The sequence below is a fragment of the Cyprinodon tularosa genome, unplaced genomic scaffold (genome assembly GCF_016077235.1).
Source record: "Cyprinodon tularosa strain WSP-4 unplaced genomic scaffold, ASM1607723v1 ctg987, whole genome shotgun sequence".
Taxonomy (NCBI): domain Eukaryota; kingdom Metazoa; phylum Chordata; class Actinopteri; order Cyprinodontiformes; family Cyprinodontidae; genus Cyprinodon; species Cyprinodon tularosa.
In genome coordinates, this window is record NW_024039770.1 from 71,526 (window position 1) to 93,257 (window position 21,732).

Sequence of the window (21,732 nt, forward strand, 5' to 3'; positions counted from 1 at the left end):
AATTTACTGAGAGCTCGTCTGAACGTGACATGTCCTTTTCAGTAGCTGTATTGTTTCGGTGCTGATTTATAGACATTTGTTGCCCTTTACCATCTTCTCCAAACTTTGAGTTTTGATTGGCCAGTTTTTAACGATTAATTCATTTAATATCTAAATTCAAAAGCAAACCAGGTTTAAGCAACCGCTTTGTAAAAGTTAAGACAAAAATGTCTAAATGCCTTTTTCTAAAGCATGTTTCCACCTGACTAGCAGTTTTTTCCTTTCCTCTTGTGTTTCTCTTTAAACAATCTCTAGATCCCACAGTCGGTCCATCCCTCTTCCCACCCATGGGGCGTTCCTGAAACGCGCCTAAATCCAATCATGACTGAGCCCTGTTACCCATCCCCACATTTTTTTTTACTTTCTCCTGCTTCCTCTCACTTATCCACTTGAGCTTGCAACAGTTGAAAGGGTTCTAGTGAGGGGAGATCAGATGAGCAAAGGAAAGAAGGAGGGAACGGGAATAGAAGGAAGCCATGCAAACAGTGGGGCAACCCGGGGGTTTTGTTTAACAGGCCTAATCACAGACCAGCAAAAAACTGTTTGGTTTTGACTCATCCCTGGAGGGAAACCAAAGAGGACAAAATCTACCATACCTGGCAGAAAAGACGTCAAGCTGTGGGCACAGACGAAGAAGAAAATAACATCGTTTAAGTGGACAAATACTTAGAGGTGCAAGGAAGCGAGGAATTGTCGAGTAAGCAGCAGCAACGGCTCAAAGACGACCTGAAAAGAACTGAAGCAGCCTTAGTCCAGGCTAGATTAGACAGTAAAACAAAGTGTTAGAGAGACGATGGCCAACTCAGGTCTTCAGTTGTTGGGCTACTTTCTAGCGTTGGGTGGATGGATTGGAATCATCTCTACCACCGCACTTCCTCAGTGGAAGCAGTCATCCTATGCCGGGGACGCCATCATCACAGCTGTAGGTCTGTATGAGGGGCTGTGGATGAGCTGCGCTTCCCAGAGTACAGGACAGGTGCAGTGCAAGATCTTTGACTCCATGCTCTCCCTGGACTGTAAGTACAATGTTTGCTTTGATTTGTTAAACCACTCTGACATTTTTAAATTATAGAGGAAATAATCATCTGGTTAGCTTCTGGTTAGCTTCAACTTCAGGGACATCTCAAAGTTCTTAGATGCCTTAATTTCAGGTGGCTGTGAATAAAAGCTGACTGACTAATATATCCTTTAGAAAGGTTGTTTTCACATTTTCACTCTCCGTAAGTCACACAGGTTTCCAAGCTCTAAATCTCATTTTAAATCTCTAATGAATGAATATGGTTAGCTACGGAAGAGGATTAGGGCCACTGGAAAAAAAATAAATAAGTTAACTGATTTCTAAATTTTATTTCAGTTTAGTATGAACTGAAATAAAAGAATTCTGACTTTAATCTCAGAATTCTGACTTTTATCTCAGAATTCTGACTTTAATCTCAGAATTCTGACTTTTATCTCAGAATTCTGACTTTAATCTCAGAATTCTGACTTTTTTCTCAGAATTCTGACTTTAATCTCAGAAATTTGACTGAATTCTGACAATAAAAAAGTCAGAATTCTGAGATTAAAGTCAGAATTCTGACTTTTTTTCCCCCATGTTAAACTGAAATAAAATTTAAAAAAATCAGTTAACTTTTTTTTTCCAGTGGCCCTAATCCTCTTCCGTAGTTAGCTGATATGAGCCTCTGGTTAATCTTCTAAAAGGACTCATTCACTGAATTATGGATTATATTCTTTAGCCTGTCCTTATGTCTGCTCGTTGGTTTATAGATTCATGATAATGACGGATAATGAAACAGTGTGGAAGGAGAGAGCTGTTGAGCCCAATCAAAGCTCCATCAGATTAAGAAATAAACAAACTTAAATATAAGTGGTTTTAAAGGAGAACATAAATTGTGTATTGAGATATTTTCAGTATGAGTCTGGATGTTTGTATTATCCCTGAGCAAAAGGGCGGTGCTGAGGCAAACACTCAAGATATTCCTAAAATGAGTTCTGTCTCCGCTATAAACACTGCAAAAACGATCTAGAAATAAGTAAAAATGTCTTAAATTAAGTGTATTTCCCCTTAACTTGAGTCGGTAAATACGATGCTTTGCCAATTAAATTAGCATCTTTACTCTTAAAATAAGATAATTAGATAATATGAACTTTAAATAAGACAATGCAATTGTTTTTTCTTATTTTAAATGTAAATTTTGTTGTTCCATTTGCAAAGTGTCTCACTTTCATCCTCAATTGGAGAAAAAATGCACTTTCTTTAAGAAAAAATGACTTACTTAGATTTCCATTTTTTGCAGTGAACATCACAGCAATCCCTTTCAAACCATGATCTATGAGATATCTCACAGAGAAATAGGATTGCATTGACTGCGAGCTCAGAGCAGCAGGGAGGAATCTGGCAGTGAGCAGATGATGCCTTCTGATCTTGACGTTTTCACCACAGGAGCTTCATGTGACACTATGTTCACCAGACTGTGCTCTGTCTGCTTGAACTATCCAAACAGAAAGTATTACTCAGTTAACTGAGCTTCCTTTTTATCATCAAAACCAAGCTAAAAGCTGCTCTTCCTTTGGACGTAGTGCTGAAAGGACAGTTTGCTGCATCTACCCAACTTCTATCCAATAACCTGATTTATTGGTTGATTTAACTGAACTAATAAAGTCCAGTTATCTAGACATTGGAAATACTTCTGATGCTGTTCTTTGTGACGTATTTTCTAAAGACAGCAGTGGGTTTCTACGGAAGAGGATTAGGGCCACTGAAGAAAAAGAAAAAAGTAAACTGATTTTAAAATTTTATTTCAGTTTAACATGGGAAAAAAGTCAGAATTCTGACTTTTTTTATTGTCAGAATTCAGTCAAATTTCTGAGATTAAAGTCAGAATTCTGAGAAAAAAGTCAGAATTCTGAATTTTTTTTTTTAACCTTTATTTAACCAGGAAGTCCCATTGAGATTCAGAATCTCTTTTTCAAGAGAGACCTGGCCAAGGTAGCAGCCAGACCACAGGAAGTTCATACATATTTACAACATATTACATTTTGCAAAATAAAAAATAAAGAATTAAAAAATTAAAAACATAAAAAAATAAAATCAGAGCAGTATGTTAAAACACATTGAGCATCTCAAGATAAACAAGCACATATCTCCATCACTACATTCTTCATGGTTGCTTTAAATTCATTAATGGACACGAGAGTTTCTAATTTGAGCTCTTTCTGATTTTCCCCCATACTATACTGAAATAAAATTAAAAGAAATCAGTTAACTTTTTTTTTTTTTTTTCAGTGGCCCTAATCCTCTTCCGTAGGTTTCAGACTTGGTCCTCCCTGTGCTGGATGTTTTAGACGTTTTCCTCTGCAGACCTAAGTATCTGCTGAGAAGGTCGTAAAATCATTGAATGCAATTTTACCGAAGCAGAGCTGCATCTAAAACCTGAAGGGCAACGGGTCACAGGGATGAAATCCTTTAAGTTTCATCTGCAATGATTGATGGCAATGCTAATTAGGTTCAATTTTTACAACGAACGTCTAATGTTTGGCAAATTAATAAAGTGGTATTTAAAAGCCGTTTTGCAACTGCTCCGTCACAAAGCCACAAAGACGACTCATGATTTGTGGAAACAATTATCTTTTATTTGATCCATGTATGAAAACCACTGGTATGAAACTGGCAAAGGAAACTTCTAAGTTCTGTTCTAGTTTTCCAGGTTATCATCTGGGTGGATCTTAAATGGATTCAGGTTTTCTTCTCTGTCTCAGTTCATTTCAGGAAAATATATATAAAAAAATTACTTTCTTTGAGTGGTATTTACAGCGAGTAATGGGTGTGACACTAGAGTACGGGTGAAGGAATGCTTTAGCTTTAAAAACATTTCCCAGCCGTTGCATCACATGTTATGGTGGCCCCAGCCGGCCCTTACATGTAGGGGGCCATTGTGAGCCTGTGACGCATCAAAGCTCCTGGCTCGGGCTTTTTTTGTGAGAACGGTGAGAGTTTATGTCCTTTATTTAATTTGTAGGTAGAACAGTTAGGCTCAGTTTAATTGAAGCGTCCTTTTAACATCTCTCCACGCTGTTGGCTTAGTTGGTTGATCTTTTCTCATGCAGCTGTAGATTTTGTTCTGAATAGTCAGAAGTGACATAACAATGAGATCTCACATCGCCTGCACAAACACGCGTGCTTACAGGCACCAGCAGACGCACTGACAGTTTGTGGCTGGCAGTACCAGCCTTACCCCCCCCCCGTTACTCACTGTGACTGGCAGTGTGTGTTAATGAAACCTCTCTCTGCTCAAATTGTTTAAACATTTAAACAAACTGAGCTTTTGAACAATAATTGATTCAAGTTATTCCTCTCATAAATTGCTCTGCGTGTTTCATTGCGTCCGTCGGCTCCCTCCATCTTTCTATCTCTTATGATTCATAATGTTATTTATTCCGTCCTTTGGCCTTTTTCATTTCAGTGACCACTGGTTGCTACACAGTATATCTGTAAACGGCCCTGATGGAGGAATTAATGCCTCTGTGAAAACAATCCAGCTTTGTTACAAAGCCACACTGGTTTCTCTGTGTGGTGCACGTAGAACACCACGTCCTACGGCTGCCAGAGAAAGAGCATCATCTGTGCCTGTCCCACCTACGGCCAGTGCATTGTGCACTTTGTATGTGTGCATGAAAGCATGTGGTGGTTCTGTTTAATTTTCTTCCTCCCACTAAGTTATGTGTGTGCTGAGGCGAATGTGGGCAATGTGTTCACATTTTTAAACAGCAAAGCCGCTCTGGAATGATGATTTGGAGGATCGTATGGAATCCCACAGCTTGGCTAGATAGTCCGCCTCTATGAAATTAAAAGTTTGAAATAAATATGTTGTGAAAAGTGGGACAGTGTTATGGTTAGACCTCTGCAGCATCTGCATCTTAATTCCTTTGCAATTACCGCCCTAATGTCCAGGTTTATGTGTTTTCTTCCAGTAAAACAGTGAAACGCTTGTTATTGTTTTTAACATTATCAAACTGCACTGCAAAAACGATCTAGAAATAAGTAAAAAATGTCTTAAATTAAGTGAATTTACCCTTAATTTGAACAGGTAAATGAGATAGTTTGCCAATGGAATGAGTATTTTTAGTCTTAAAATAAGATAATTAGGTAATATGCACTTGAAATAAGACAATGCAATTGTGTTTTCTTATTTTAAGTGTAAATTGTCTTGTTCCATTGGCAGAATGTCTCTTTTAGCTCCTCAATTCAAGAACAAATGCACTTATTTTAAGAAAAAATGACTTATCTAGATTTAGATTTTTTGCAGTGTGTTTGTTTGTTGTTTTTTTACATTCAACATAATCTTCTTTAACCATCTGTTACAGCACCAACCCATCCTCCGTCTTACATTTCTTTTTACTCCATTATTCAGTCCACATCCAGACATGCCGCGCTCTCATGGTGATCTCTGTGCTGCTGGGCTTTATCGGCATCATCGTCAGCGTCGTAGGGATGAAGTGCACCAAGGTTGGAGATAACAACCCTTCCACCAAGACCCGTATTGCTGTTTCTGGAGGGGCTCTCTTCCTGCTCGCAGGTCTGAATTGATCATTTCTTCTCACTAACTAAAAAAAGGAATGCATTTCCTTCTTTAACGTGAAGTTCTTCCCTTTTTCTAGCCTGAAACTAGGATTCTGTTTTGCAGTTAAGGTCCCAACTGTAAACAGGAAGTGGTCATTTATCTGCTGACCTCAGACATAAATTAAACTCATTCCTGAGGGGAACGTGACCCAAACACAGATCCTCACTCTTCCAAATCTGTTTTGTTGTAGCATCTCTTTTAAAAAAAGGAGACAAATCAAAACCAAATATCCTGTTTCTTCCTTTGCAGGTCTCTGCACACTTGTGTCCGTGTCCTGGTATGCCACTCAAGTGTCCTACCAATTCTTTAACCCAAATACACCGGCCAATGCAAGGTATGGTGATGCTCATCTTACATCTCTTTCTTGTTTAGAGCAATTTTTAACCTTTAACATTTCCCATCGAATACATTATATTAAGATTTGAAGTAGGAAACCTTCCTGCCTGCCTAAAAAAACATGTACTTTTTAAACTTTCAACCATTATCTCTATGAAACATAAATCAAACACATAATAGCAGCTAAACAGGTCAAGAAATCCAAATGTATAATAAATCAGATCAGTCTTCATTAGATCTATGAAAAAATGGTAAATCCTTATTATCAGAGAGACAACATTGGAAACATTTGAAAGGAAATAAAATGACATTTATTTTCAGAGAATTTGCATTTTACTTAAAAAGTAAATGAATTAAGTGTAACTTACTCCAAACTGATTTTTTTTAGCTAATTCAATTCAATTCAATTCAGTTTATTTATATAGCGCCAAATTCACAACACATGTCATCTCAAGGCACTTTACAGTTCAACCAGATCATACAGTCAAATTGATACAAAGTTTTCTATCTAAGGAAAACCAGTTGATTGCATTGACTCATTGACTCAAATACAATCCCCCACACTAAGCATGCTTGTAGCGACAGTGGAGAGGAAAAACTCCCTTTTAACAGGAAGAAACCTCCAGCAGAACCAGGCTCAGTGTGAGCGGCCATCTGCCGAGGCCGACTGGGGTTCAAGGAGACAGAAGCAGCTAATAAAGAGTGTTGTGCAACTTTACCAGAAGATTCTGAAAAATGAAATAACTAAGTTTATAGTTAAATAATAGGTCATTCAAATCAAGGGCAAAACAAATTAATTATTATTAGTAGAATGATTATATCTGTAATTTACTTACTGACCAGGGTTCTTAGTCTCTTCCATAAAAGGTTGGACTCCTTAATCTGGCTGTTAAAATCCAGTTGTCTTTAATGAATTTAGTAATTTAGTCTATAGCTATCAGCCGATTTATTAATCACCAACCAGATAAATGTGTCTCTGTTTATTCGGATGCTACTGAAAGAGGAGTGAATCCAGCCTGAGTGATAAACTGTCCACTGCTTAAAATAAAAAAGACCACGAGTTAAAAATACAATGGTAGCTTTACAGAGATGGGAAGTAACGAAGTACAAATACTTCGTTACTGTACTCAAGTAGATTTTTCTGATATTTTTACTTTACTTTACTACTTATTTTTATGGCGACTTTATACTTCTACTCCTTACATTTTTACACAAATATCTGTACTTTCCACTCCTTACATTTGAAAAAAATGGCTCGTTACTTTAGTTTTGAATCATTTCAATGGAGTTACCGTTATTATTTTTCACGTCATCAATACCAAATTCAATCTAATTGGATGGGAATCTACGTTGCATTTGACGCACCACTACAAGATGAATCCACAGATTCGGCGGTATTCATTGGCGGCAAATCATTGCAGCTTGGTGGCGGTGGCGTTAGCATAGTAGCATGGACGACGAGATGATTGAAAATGAACACAACGGAGATCTAGTCCTATTGGCAGACATCCATTTAAAATGTAGGCAACGGCATGAAAAAAGTGGTTTCTACTTTTACTTTTATACTTTAAGTACATTTACAAGCCTGTACTTTGTTACTTTTACTTGAGTAAAGAAGTTTAATCAGTACTTCCACTTTTACCAGAGTATTTTTTAACACAAGTATCTGTACTTTTACTCAAGTATGGAAAGTGAGTACTTTTGCCATCTCTGCAGCTTTATTAGCTTCACGCAGTATTAGATGTAATAACTACGCAAACACTAAACACTACTCAATGTAAGCACACATAAACAAATAAAAGGTGTTTAAGAGTAATTAAAAGTGTCCTTTAAAATGAGAGCAGATAAATGTGAATAAACCCTGACGCAGAGATGTTGCAGTCAAAACAGTGCATTTTCCTTCGGTTTTATGGTGAAAAGTGAACAATGACTCAGGAATGCATTAGACCGGGATGCTGAAAGAGAAATGGGTTAGCTTAGCTGGTCCCGGGTATCTGGTCTGGACGGTTCCAGCTGAAACAGATAAACGGTTTGCTCCCATGACTCTACCAGGATTCCCGCGGGTCCTTGAAAAGTCTTATAAGGCATTGAATTCTTCAAAATAAAACTAAGGCCTTAATTGGTATTAAAATGTCTTAAATCAGTCTTTCGTAGGTCTTAATTTTTAAAACCTCACAAAAAGGATTATTTTTATTATGATTTATTTTGTAATCTAAATAAAACATTAAAATTTACCTTTTTTTATTATTAAAAAAAATAAGGGCTCGCCAATATTGGTTCCGTCCCGATAGCGGAACCAATAAAAGCGTTGTTGTGGCCAGGACATTTGGGAGATGCACCATTAACTTTCTGTCTGGAAAATATGAGCAAGTGTAAATGTAACCAAAATTGTCTCCAGCCAAGAGTTTTCTCCATGGCTAAAACCAGGGAACATACATGAGGCACAAGAAGTCATTGAAGCTCAGAACGATGGGAATTAAGGCAGTGGAGTCGCACATGCGAAGCACGAAACACAAACCATCAAAATCGAGTTACCGCGAAACAGCCATTATTTCTCAGTTTAGTTCCACCCTTGTCTCTGCAACGCCTCCACTTATCACCAAATTAAACATACTAAGAAAACCATACAAAGAAAAATAGCTGCTAAAAAGACTTAGCACTGGTTATGTTGGGGCTTTAAAACTGATTGTTTAGTTCCCTGCTAAAACAAAGTTTGTGAATTCAGTTAAATAATTGTTCAAATATATCTGTCATTTGTGTGTTTTTAGCTTTCTTCCTGTATGGGAAGCTTTCCAAAATTTGAAACATTAGTGCAGTGGTTTATGTTATAATAAAGCTTTGGGTTAAGTTGTCGCAAGCAGGTTTTTCTTGTGTTTCTTGTGAATTTGGTCTTAAATTTTTATTTCAAGTGGCATTAAAAAGTCTTGAATTTAACTCGCCTTACGCTGTAGGAACCCTGTCTACAACATACCCGTAATAAGCTAGTTAAGGATGCTATCCAGTCTACTGGATAGCATCCTTAGATGCAAAGGAGGAAGGATGATGTTACTATTTTAGTTCTATGGACTGTAACGCCTCGGTTTTTGGTTCGGTTTTGTGCAGGCCCCGGTCTTCAACCCAGTCCGTTCGTTCAACAGCAGCTTTCTAAAAGATTTGGATAAATTTGTTGCAATAAAAAGAGGCAACTTTGCTTAATTTTATTAACTCACAGTAGCACAGGACATCTCCCTTTTGCTACAGTGGTTAGCTTGTAGTCGCGGCTTTTAAGCAGCGGCTCCATGGGGTTGCTCATAGTCTCAGGCGGGAGCAGTCAAGGGTCTGGCGACTAGTGGCGGCTTCTAACGGCGGTTAGATTTAGGTCAGCAGAGCTGGATTAGCTGCACCACTGGGTTGCATTAAATGACTTGTGCAGCTGAATATTACATTCCATAAAATGATTTTACGTAGTGGCTAAATATTATAATTGATTAGCCTGTTCAGAGCTTGTTTTGAGTTTGCTTTTAGTTAAACCAGTTAAGAAGGGCGCCACCTTTTGTGGTTAAATGGTCGAAGAGTTTCTGCTGTTGAGCTGGAGGTTTCTTCGTGTTCAAAGGGAGTTTTTCCTCTCCACTGTCGCTACAAGCATGCTTAGTGTGAGGGATTGCTGAAGAGTCAATGAGTCGATGCAATCAGCTGGTTTTCCTTAGATAGAAAACTTTGAATCAATCTGACTGGATGATCTGGTGAACTGGAAAGTGACCTGAGATGACATGATGTGAATTGGAGCTATAGAAATAAACTGAATAGAATTGATAAGGCTTCTCAGTTCTTTTGGGTTAGGGCAGATTTGTTGTGGTACCATCAGCTGTCAATTTAGGAGTTGTTGGATTTTAATGTTTTGTTCCTTTTTTCTTTTTTTCCTCATTTTTTATGAACTTGTCAGCAACTTTTTCTGTGACTTGTTTGGTTTTTATGTGTGACGTCTCTTGCATTACAGTGCACTTCATTAGTGATTTATAAAAAAGAACAAATCATTGTGTGATTGACATAAAACAAGTCTGAGCCAGTCAGAAGTTAGTTGGACCTCTGAAATCTAATAATTACGACTATCCAAAGATTTACCACCAGAGTTTGAACCTTCTAATTTAAATTGCACCGTTTGGGAATTCTTATTGTTGTTGAAACCAACCGAATGTAGAATTAGCCTTGGTCATGGAGGTGTCAAACTTTCAGACACAGAGCAGTTTAAGCCCCATGGGAGTGACAGCCAAATATGAACAAAATTCATATTCAAATTTTGTTACTTATAAACTCTACATGTCAATAAATAAATTCATTCAAGAATATCCAGATAACAGTATTTTTTAAGCAGCAGTGAAAACATTTTTACTGTGGCTAAATCTTAGCTGTTAATCTTTGAGTGCAGCGCGATCTGGTTGTGAGCAATGATCTTTATTATTCACGGGTCCATGTGTTCCTGGCCGAGTTTTACATTTTTGTTCCAGGGTTTTGTTGTCATTCCAATGTCACCAGTACAGAAAAACCAAATTAACCTTAACCCTTCCCCTTGGGGAGCAGCAGGCTGCCATTGTGCAGTGCCTGGGGAGCAGTGTGGGGTTAAGGGTCTTGCTCAGGGACCCAGAGTGGCAGTCTGTGGGAGTGGAGGATTGAACTCACAACTTCAGGATTCCAAGCCCTATGCCCTAACCACTAGGCCGCCACTCACCACTGTATGGAAGTAGTTGACCATGAAGTTGCCTGAATTTATTGCTTAAAAAAATATCTGATGGTGAGCAACCACAAAATATCAGTAAAACGTATAGAGGAGATTTGTTTATTTCCAGGTGGATCGTCTAAATCAGTGGTCCACCTAACTGTCAATCATTATAGTATCTTAAATGCTCGTCCCCGTTTTCACCGCTGGTGAGTGTGACATTGTGGAAAAATTGCAAATCCTATTTTTGGAAATAAAGCTTGTATGAGCGATGCAGTTAGGGACTTTTAAACAGAGCGTGCACGAGGAGAAATGGGCTCGCCCTTGCACTCGTACAGGGTTGTGGATGTGCATTTTTATTAATTAAAAATGGAGGAGGTGGGTCTTTTGAAAAATTCACGAAAATCCTCCACTATACCTTTAATGTTGAAGAAAACTCAATGTTTTAGTTCTTACTTTAAAATACAATTTAATGTGTTAAAGATATTATTTAATTAAATTTTTTATTCAGCTTTAACTGATTATTTTCTATCCCAGGATAATTGATCTTATAGGCATAAAATAAAAAAAAAATAAAAAAAAGACCAAGGACCAACTTATTATAACTTGATTATTTTTATTAGTGAAACTGTAATTTTAACAGAAATGTACATGTTTTTATAGGATATGTTTTTGCCGGTTTTATAAACCACCAATGTTTTTTTTTTTTCCTTTCTTCTTCTATTTTTCTGCTCTACTTACATTGCAGTGTCCATAAAGCAATTTATATGCATGAAACAAGTGGAGCAATATAGCAATTGCCGTTCTGCTACACTTGTGAAAGTAAAATCTGTTGGGCTCTTTTATTATTCTTATTGCCACATTGCCAGACAGGACACTGTAATAAAAATAAAAATAAAAAATAAACCACCAATGTCACAGTTTTCCGCAGTCTGAACCATCATCTCATATTTTATCAGACTTTTATGTCATTTTCCAGCCAGGTAGACTTTCTATAGCAGAAGCAGTCACTACTTCTCTAAGGACAATTCTATATATTTTTGTATAACCTTCCTTCATCTAATTATGTCAGAATTTTCCAGACTCCCATTGCACAGCAAATAAGGCCTGGACTGTCAGCAATGTGAAGGACCTCCTCTCTTAATCAAAAAGGGTTTCAGAGCTGGAAACTTCAGAGCTGAAATGCATGAAGAGCAAACTCAAAGTCTTGCTAAGCTGCTTACAGGAAGAAAGGGGACTTTAATCCCTGCATAAAACAAATTGCCAATGGAATGAGTATTTTTACTCTTAAAATATGTCAGGATCTGGTGTTGGTTTGAGGACCCAAATGCAGAGGCAAGTAGGCAGAGGTGAATTTAGGTAGGTTTAATGAGGTTTACAGGAACTGAGGCGGGAATCAAAAATCCAACAGAAATAACAGACGAACCAGAACCAAGGAGACATCAGGGGAAACCAAACTCTAGGAGCCAGGGAGAGACGAGGTAAGCAGACAGACGTTAGACGAGGATCCAGCAAACAGGAACTGAAGAGGGAAGGCTTTTAAAGGGGACAGAGACAAAGAGAGGGCTAAGGAAGGAATTGGAAACAGGTGAGGGCAGAGCAGAAAACAGAGCAAGGGAAAGAGGACACAAGGGGGCAGCAGAGGACAACAAATGGAAAACCAAGACTGACAAAATAAGATAATTAGATAAAATACACTTGAAATAAAACAATGCAATTGTGTTTTCTTATCTTATATTGTAAATTTTCTTGTTCTATTGGCAAAGGGTCTCATTTTCCTCCACATTTCAAGAACAAATGCACTTATTTTAAGAAAAAAGATGAAGATGTTTTGCAGTGTATAGACCTCCTGACCTTATTCACAGATCATCCGATTATCATGACTTAACATGCAGTGATAAAGAAACAGCAACAGGAAAATTAAACATTCCTTTGGATGAATAATATCCCAGCATGTATAATGTAGAGTAGAGCTCCGACTATCGACGTCAGCAAAACTGTAAAAATCCGACCAACTGTTCCGACTGACTGTAAATGCTTCTGTCTTCTTCTACTCTTTCTGTCCAGGTATGAGTTTGGCTCAGCTTTGTTCGTGGGCTGGGCTGCCGCCAGTCTGACCGTCCTCGGCGGCTCGTTACTGTGCTGCTCCTGCTCCAGAGACAACATGCGAGGGCAGCCATATTACCACCAATCACAGCCTTCCACAGCAAGGGAGTACGTGTAAACCCCACTGTCCATTAGGTCCCAAACAGAGAGCAAAGGACACGCTTGCTCCTCCTATCCTTACTTTTCTCTCAGACAATGAAAGATAGAGCAAAGCAGAAGACTTTTATTTTGTACACTTGTACACAGTATTTAATGTTACATGATGTGATGCTAACGCAAGGATTTGAAAGCTTTAATTAAACTCAAACAGCAAACCAAGACTTCTTTGTACGGAACCAGAATGTAAATCATCTCATGATAAAAAACGAAAGATTATAGATTCTATCTATCTATTATAGATGTTGGACTTGGTTCTTGGCAGAGATGGGAAGTAACAAAGTACAAATACTTCGTTACTGTACTCAAGTAGATTTTTCTGATATTTTTACTTTACTTTACTACTTATTTTTATGGCGACTTTCTACTTCTACTCCTTACATTTTAAAAAATTGTCTCGTTACTTTAGTTTTGAATCATTTCAATGGAGTTACCGTTATTATTTTTCACGTCATCAATACCAAATTCAATCTAATTGGATGGGAATCTACGTTGCATTTGATGCACCACTACAAGATGAATGGACAGATTCGGCGGTATTCATTCGCGGCAAATCATTGCAGCTTGGTGGCGGTGGCGTTAGCATAGTAGTATGGACGACGAGATGATTGAAAATGAACACAACGGAGATCTAGTCCTATTGGCAGACATCCATTTAAAATGTAGGCAACGGCATGAAAAAAGTGGTTTCTACTTTTACTTTTATACTTTAAGTACATTTACAAGCCTGTACTTTGTTACTTTTACTTAAGTAAAGAAGTTTAATCAGTACTTCCACTTTTACCAGAGTATTTTTTAACACAAGTATCTGTACTTTTACTCAAATACGGAAAGTGAGTACTTTTGCCATCTCTGGTTCTTGGTTCCAAAACCAAGAACAAAAACATATTTTGTGGACAATTAAATTACTATAAGCTGAATTCACAGGAATAGAAATAACAAAGTGAAAGAAGGTAAATATAGTTTAAAAAGCAAAGAACCTGATTTAAAGGCTGATTTAAAGTCTTTGCCTGCATGTCCTATGCTGCCTGGTTGGACTCTTTTCTGATTTCTTAATAACTTGTTGATTTCCACTTGGTGCAGTAAGGTTGTGAGAAAGTCATTAGAAATATTTACAGTGTTAATTAGTAGAAATGTCAGATATTTTATCCCCAGTGGGCTCAGATGTAACTTTCTGTTTTAAAAAATAACCTCCTTGTTTTCATCGACTCAAATCGGACACAATCTGAACTGCGACAGTGGAAATTAGGTTTTATTTTAATTAGGTTATTGTTTGATCTCTAATGATTATTACATTCTGCATAAAGATGTGAAATTCTCATTACATTTGATTTATTAACACTTAATGTCCTAATTAAAACACAGCAGTACATTTAAAAGCGATTTAAAAAAGCAATAAGGTACGTTTTGAAGGACTTAAACATTATAATTTAAAATAGGAAAATACGCTATTGGTAAGTTTTAACTAAACGCACATGTTGAATTTATTCACAGAAACAATAAAATACTGGATTTGAGTAGCAGCTGCCACCTTCATGCATACAAAAACAAACATTACTTCCTACCCCCCCGCCCCCCCACATTAAATTGCCTCTTGAGTTCCTTCCTTTGCTCCTACATCACTTTGCTGTCATTGGTGTTTGTGAAAGAGCTGCGTCATTCCTGTTCTTGATAATAAAGCTATTAACTTTTCCCAGAATGTCACAGTCGCTCCTTCTCCCTGCATCCACTCTTCCTTAGAGACACTTGTTCCTGGAATGCCTTGTTTTCCTCCGGGAATACTGTGGGAAAGTCCTTTTCTCCTTTAAACAAGAAAGAATGTAAAGCAAAGTAGAAAAAAAGCTTCCAGGTTTTTATGCAACCTCGACTATGAAAAGCTTTCTGTCAAATAACAAACGACAGAAGAGTCAATATTTTATATTTTTAGCAAAAAGTTAATGTATTAAAAATATTTCACCATAAATGCTGCAGTTGAAGATAAAGTTTGCTAAGCAGCTTAGAGAATAAGGGTTTAGCAAAATAAAAAACAGGGTAACAAAAACAGAACAATTCTTTAATCTATAACAATAATTTTAGTTTAGATTTAGCAGGGACATCATGAGTGTTCAGGGTTTTATTCACTATCTAAAAGGAAGATGTAGATAAGTGGACTGTAGCTGCTAATAAAAAATAATACTTAAAACACTTCAATAAACTTTGTGTCATGTTGGGTACAAGGCGTCTAAGGTCCCGTCCACACGAAGTCAAAACGAACACGAAACGCTAATATCTTCCAGAACGTTTTTCGTAAAGACGGAGACGTAAAATAAATGTGATCGACCACATGAATGCATGAAAACGTTGCAAAATGTATGCCAGGCCTGTAAGTGGCGCTGTAGTGCCAAAGCAAAAATAGGCGAAAACAGGCAACGAAATGTTGGGCATGCGCACTAATATTTATACATGGTTGCCCTGCGGGTCCATTTTGGTGGTTCAGTCAAATTCAGGTGCTGAACTATGTGGTCGATATTGCTCTGTTCTTCCTGGAGATATTCCAGAAGAAGAAGATTCTGTTGTAAGCCCGACAGCAGGGTGAGTAGCATGAGCAGCAACCATTCAACACAGTACGGCGCCATTGTTGTTGTGATACTGTGTCGCGCATGCGTGTTTAGAGGCGACGCTATGACGCATGCGTGTAAGAAAAAAAATGCGGTTAGAGCTTAAAGATGGAAACGCGAAAACGGCGTTTCAAAATCTTCCCACTCTGAAGGCTGAATAAACAAAAGATCGTTTACAGACCCCGAAACTCCGGCTTTGTATGGATGAGAGGCTGGTTTGGTGAAAAATTAGTGCGTTTAGGCCAGGGTTCGGCTTCGTGTGGACGGGGCCTAACCCCCATGGTCTTGCTATACCATTACTGGCAAACACTCTAGCAGGGAAGTGTCAGCCTCCTCCTCCTTAAATAGGTCTCCTGATGAGCAGACAGGAAACAGGTGTGTAGGAGTAAGCTCATGCCCTCAGGAGGAAGATCTCAGGCGCCCTCTGGTGGAGAAAGTGGACAAGCCTCCAGATCCCAACACTTTGAAAAGAATTACAATTTTAAAGTTGCCAAAGTGCAATTAGTGGGAAGAAAGTAGATGGAGGTCAAACAGCTAATCACAGCGTTTTAATTCATTTTAAATATCTGCAACTGTAAGTAGAATATTTAGTACATATAAAACATCTTAATGGATATTGAATATCTCCTCTTTTGCAAAAGTTTCTGAGCTTGATGCCGTTTCTTAACTGAAATGTTTTTCCTCAATGTTTTTTGTACATCGTTGCTCTTTGCTGAATAATTTGTCTCACTGCGTTAAACTAAGTCTGCTCTTAATTCAGCAAATAGATTAGATAATAGTCTGATTTTTGTGGAACATTGTTGCTTTTTAAATATAAAAAACAATTTATACTTGTTTATATCTTGTAGTTGTTTTGAACCTATGCTATGTTTTAACCTATTCTTAAACTGATGATCAAGGTTTAAAAATGTTTTTGATAATTTGGACCATTAGTATCAGGTAGTATAGCCATATATCCCTTGGATATAACCATTTAGGACCAAGCCCCTGAAATTGCTTAACAACAAAGCAAAAAATACCTCAAATTGGCAGTAATTCTTTCTGCAGATGTTGAAGTTTGCAGGGCCTCCAACATCCTCCCAAAGCTGCAAAAATATACATGTTTATGTATACATAGTTCTGATGTGGCAGGTAACATCTGCAGAAATAACTCAGTGTATCTATCTCATTATATGTGTTGATGGCTTTCCATTCTGCACAGACTCCAAGTCTCCACCAAATAAACTTTGTTATAATAGTTGATTAGAGCACTGAATAGATGTATTTTGTTTTTGTTTTTTCATATTTTTTTTTTGTTTTTTCATATTTTTGAAACACCTAATCTTGCTGGCTTCTGAAAAAAAACTTATTTTCAGCTCTGGGACACGTTATATTGTCAGGATTTGGTGTTGGATTGAGGACCCAAATGCAGAGGCAAGTAGGCAGAGGTGAATTTAGGTGGGTTTAATGAGGTCCACAGGAACTGAGGCAGGAATCAAAAATACAACAGAAATATCAACGAACCAGAACCAAGGAGACATCAGGGGAAAACCAAACACTAGGAGGCAGGGAGAGACGAGGACAGCTGACAGACGTTAGACGAGGATCCAGCAAACAGGAACTGAAGAGGGAGGGCTTTTAAAGGGGACAGAGACAAAGATAGGGCTAACGAGGGGATTGAAAACAGGTGAGGGCAGAACAGAAAACAGAGCAAGGGAAAGAGGACACAAGAGGGCAGCAGAGGACAACAAATGGAAAACCAAGAAAACAGGAACTAACAAACCAAGACTGTAACATATATTATTGTTTCTGACCATGGACTGTCAGCAAATAAGTAGTTTAAACATAAATGTTTTTCAAATATTTATCAAGACAATATTATTCAGATAAAGTCCTATTAGATCCTTGGATCTTGAGTTCACTGAAGTTGTTAGAAAACACCTGGAAAGTGGATCTTCTGTGAAGCTTTAAAACCTTATTAGGTGTCAAATTCAGGAAACAAAGTCACTGATAACATTTCAGAAAAATCTACATTACGAAGATAAACCAGTTTCAAGTTCCCTTTAACATAAAGTTAAAGTTTCGGCTTTCACCGATTAGACGAGCCCTTTGTGAAGTAAAAAAATGTTATTAATTTAAAAAGAAAAAAAGCAAGGTGAAAAAGTTCAAAGGCTTTTTTTTCAATGTTACGTTAAACAGTTGATGAGCTAAGTAAAAAATTAGCTTTAATAGTCTAAGGTTATGATGCAACAGAAAATTTGTTTTTCATGCATTTCTTATTAAAGCAATTTTATTTATTTATTTTACATATTAGCATAAGTGAGCATTTCTTGTTTTTACATTGAGTTAAATTTTTGCCATCAAGATAGACATATTTTTTAAAAATTACAAAAGTAATAAGGTCCTGTCCCGTATAATAAAAAATAAAGCATTTAACCTTAAAGGTTTGGTTTCATAGCTGTGATGTCATAAATGGGAAAACTTATCTTTTATTGTTAAAACTGGAACAAGGTGAAGTTGAATGAATCAGGTTGTTATTGTACAGTGTTTGGAGACTAATTTTTCGAAAATCATATTTCATCTGTGATGTATCTATCTATGGAGCCCCTCTGATGACATGGTCAAAAAAAATTTTAATTGTGGCCACGAAGTAGTATTTCGTGCACACGTTAAACTTATTGCGTGGCCATGAAGTAGTATTTCGTGCGCACGAAATACTACTTCGTGGCCACGCAATAAGTATAACGTGTGCACGAAATACTACTTCGTGGCCACGCAATAAGTTTAACGTGCGCACGAAATACTACTTTGTGGCCACGCAATAAGTATTTCGTGCGCATGAAATACTTAATAATATTAATATCATTTCTGGACAACTGGGTAAGCAAATCGAGCGTGCCTTCTCTAAGGTCTAAGGCGCGCTCGATTTGCTTACCCGGTTGTCCAGGAATTATATTAATATTATTAATAAGTATTTCGTGCGCACGAAATACTACTTCGTGGCCACAATTAAAACATTTTTTTGACCATGTCATCAGAGGGGCTCCGTATCTATCAGTTGGCAAGTATCAAAACTAATATTGAATTCTACCTTTGTACTAACACTGCACGCATCATTAAAGTGTGTAACATTAGTATTGATGTTTCCCTTACGTCCCGTCCTGTCTCACCCTCTTCTTCTGATTGTCTTCTCTCCTCTAATTCAGGGCAGAGTTGTTGAGTGAAACTAGCTTCCCTGACTGATCGAGGACTTTCTGACTGTCCAACCACTGAATTTCCTTTTCACCGTCCGTTTACACTGTTTGCCCCAAATTTTAATTCCTGTTTGTCATATTTGTAATATAGAAGTGTTGGAAACATATTCTTTCACTCCACCATATTTGAGTCTTCAGTGTAAATATAGATTATTAAAGGATATTTGAGCTTTTCATTGAGAAATCATTTATTGTCCTCATCACCTCCCTTGATTTGAATCATAGCAATGTGCTGCTTTGCCGTGTCAACTATATCCAATGATCCCTGGGTGTTGAAAATGTATTTTACTGGTTTCATTTGTTCAATATGGTTGTATTTTGACTGAAACCTGTTTTTTTCCCCTCTGAATTGCAGACCAAATGTTAAAAGTACCCCACCAGAGAAAAGGGAGCAGTACTTGTAGTTTGGGAGAGTCTTCTGGCCTTTTCCATGGCTTAAAAAACTCCCATTGAGGAATACAGACGAACACATTTCTGAACTGAACTCTAAGAAATTGCAGAAGAATAATTTTGTGGGTTATAGAAAAGACTTGTGGGGTGGGGGGTGTTTGGGTGGGGGGGTCATAAATTTAAGTGTTAGGGGTTACAGATCAGAACATTGACGTTGTTAACTTTGGGGAAACTCATCCAGGATATGTTTTATATAACATATTTAAAGGTATGTGTATATACATTATATCTACATCTATCTATATATATATATGGAAGAGGATTAGGGCCACTGGAAAAAAAAAGTTAACTGATTTTTAAATTTTATTTCAGTTTAACATGTGAAAAAAAGTCAGAATTCTGACTTTAATCTCAGAATTCTGACTTTTTTCTCAGAATTCTGACTTTAATCTCAGAATTCTGACTTTAATCTCAGAATTCAGACTGAATCCTGAAAATAAAAAAGTCAGAATTCTGTGATTAAAGTCAGAATTCTAAGAAAAAAGTCAGAATTCTGACTTTTTTCTTAGAATTCTGACTTTAATCTCAGAATTCAGACTGAATCCTGAAAATAAAAAAGTCAGAATTCTGTGATTAAAGTCAGAATTCTAAGAAAAAAGTCAGAATTCTGACTTTTTTCCCATGTTAAACTGAAATAAAATTTAAAAACTTTTTTTATTTTCAGAATTCAATCTGAATTCTGAAAATAAAAAAGTCAGAATTCTGACTGTGAATTCTGACTTTAATCACAGAATTCTGACTTTTTTATTTTCAGAATTCAGATTGAATTCTGAAAATAAAAAGTTTTTAAATTTTATTTCAGTTTAACATGGGAAAAAAGTCAGAATTCTGACTTTTTTCTTAGAATTCTGACTTTAATCACAGAATTCTGACTTTTTTATTTTCAGGATTCAGTCTGAATTCTGAGATTAAAGTCAGAATTCTAAGAAAAAAGTCAGAATTCTGACTTTTTTCTTAGAATTCTGACTTTAATCACAGAATTCTGACTTTTTTATTTTCAGGATTCAGTCTGAATTCTGAGATTAAAGTCAGAATTCTGAGATTAAAGTCAGAATTCTGAGAAAAAAGTCAGAATTCTGAGATTAAAGTCAGAATTCTGACTTTTTTCCCATACTAAACTGAAATAAAATGTAAAAATCAGTTAACTTTTTTTTTTTTTTTCCACTGGCCCTAATCCTCTTCCGTATATATATGTATATATATATATATATATGCGTGGCTTTGTGTATATTTCACCTACTCCCTACTCCATTCTTTTTTTATTTACTAAATATGTAATATTTTACTATAACAGTTTATAACAATTTTGTGCAAGTTTAAGTTTTATGTATTTGATTAAATGTTTCCTTTAACTGTTATTTCCTGTCTAAAATTTGGATGTCCTTTATCAATAGTGCTGTACACCTTTATTTGTTTGATTTCAAGAAATGCAAATGTCCCTTTTTTTTGCAGTATTACTCCTGAACAAAGTAATGTTAGAAAAGATGTACTGTAGTATGCCACTATAATTGTTAAAAACTGAAAGTTGTACCAATTTGTTTTACTATTTTTCTCCCTTATTTCTGTCATTAGTGACTTTCTCAGAAAATGGGTGGATGAACAGATGACAGCATCATGAAACTATTTTGGGCTTTAATGCATTGATCAAGCCTTACCTGGTTGATATGAATTACTTTAAACTTGGTCTAACTTGCCCAGTTAATCTGATTGCAGTTTTTTTTTTTTTACTTTTTTAGTTGATGTAGTAGTTTTGTATCCATTTAAAATTTAAGGGATTTAAAATACTGCAGCCTTTCTTGTCCAAGTAAAGACTGGTGAAATGCAAATCACTTTCATTGAGTGTCTTATTTTTAAGGAGCAGGTCCTGGAACGCTCCTTAATTATGTGTTCTGAGTTACAACACTAAGATGAAACATCTTTTGAATTAGTTTGTAAAGCAAACAGTAAAATACTGAATGATGGCAACTGGGTAGCTGGTAGCTAATTGCTCAACTGGTCTAAATTCCAAGATACTTTGTTTAAGCCTAACTTATTCAATTATTCTACACTCAGAGATGATTAAAAATATATTTTCTAATTGCACAATTAGAAAATACAAACATGTTCAGTTTTTGTTGTTATTAAGACGATCTTAGAGATAGATAAGCAAACAAATCTACCAAGAAAAAAACAAGTCAGAACTAAAAGTGATATCCTGATTAAAAATTATTCACAACACATTTTGGTCTGTAGAGCTTTTATTTTCTTCACATCCAAATGCAAAGTAAGATTCTTACTTTTCCCCAAACCCTAAAACCTCATCCTAATCAAATCTCTCTTTCCTCACGTTTACCCCATTTTCAATTACACCAGAACGCGTCACTGCACATGAATTAATCAGTCTTTATAGACTGAAAATGGTGGAACTTATTAATCATGTATAATACAAACTGGTAAGAAATATTTGTAGTATTTGACTTTTAGAACCTCTACCAACAAGACGAACATTTGTGTTGACCTTT

General features: G+C 36.6%; 1 protein-coding gene across 2 annotated transcripts; it reads left to right on the forward strand.

The window, feature by feature from the left end:
* The first annotated feature begins 392 nt into the window (after nucleotides 1-392).
* Nucleotides 393-19,507, forward strand: cldn19 (claudin 19). 2 transcript variants are annotated; one of them, XM_038275981.1, is made up of 5 exons: nucleotides 393-1,055; nucleotides 5,451-5,615; nucleotides 5,910-5,994; nucleotides 12,757-12,903; nucleotides 18,734-18,954. In XM_038275981.1, the coding sequence occupies exons 1-5, from the start codon at nucleotides 833-835 to the stop codon at nucleotides 18,768-18,770; spliced, it is 657 nt and encodes a 218-aa protein (XP_038131909.1). In that variant the 5' UTR covers nucleotides 393-832; the 3' UTR covers nucleotides 18,771-18,954. The 2 variants fall into 2 exon arrangements, with proteins under 2 accessions (XP_038131909.1, XP_038131908.1); XM_038275980.1 differs by lacking the exon at nucleotides 18,734-18,954 and adding an exon at nucleotides 19,137-19,507 and having other exon boundaries at nucleotides 394-1,055.
* Nucleotides 19,508-21,732: the final 2,225 nt, after the last annotated feature.

What these genes read in the sequence shown, in the direction of transcription:
- cldn19 (XM_038275980.1), top strand. Translation starts at nt 833, where the DNA reads ATGGCCAACTCAGGTCTTCAGTTGTTGGGCTACTTTCTAGCGTTGGGT. An exon ending in AATACACCGGCCAATGCAAG is followed by an intron (nt 5,995 to 12,756) that starts GTATGGTGATGC and finishes CTTTCTGTCCAG; the next exon opens with GTATGAGTTTGGCTCAGCTT. An exon ending in CAGCCTTCCACAGCAAGGGA is followed by an intron (nt 12,904 to 19,136) that starts GTACGTGTAAAC and finishes TCTGAATTGCAG; the next exon opens with ACCAAATGTTAAAAGTACCC.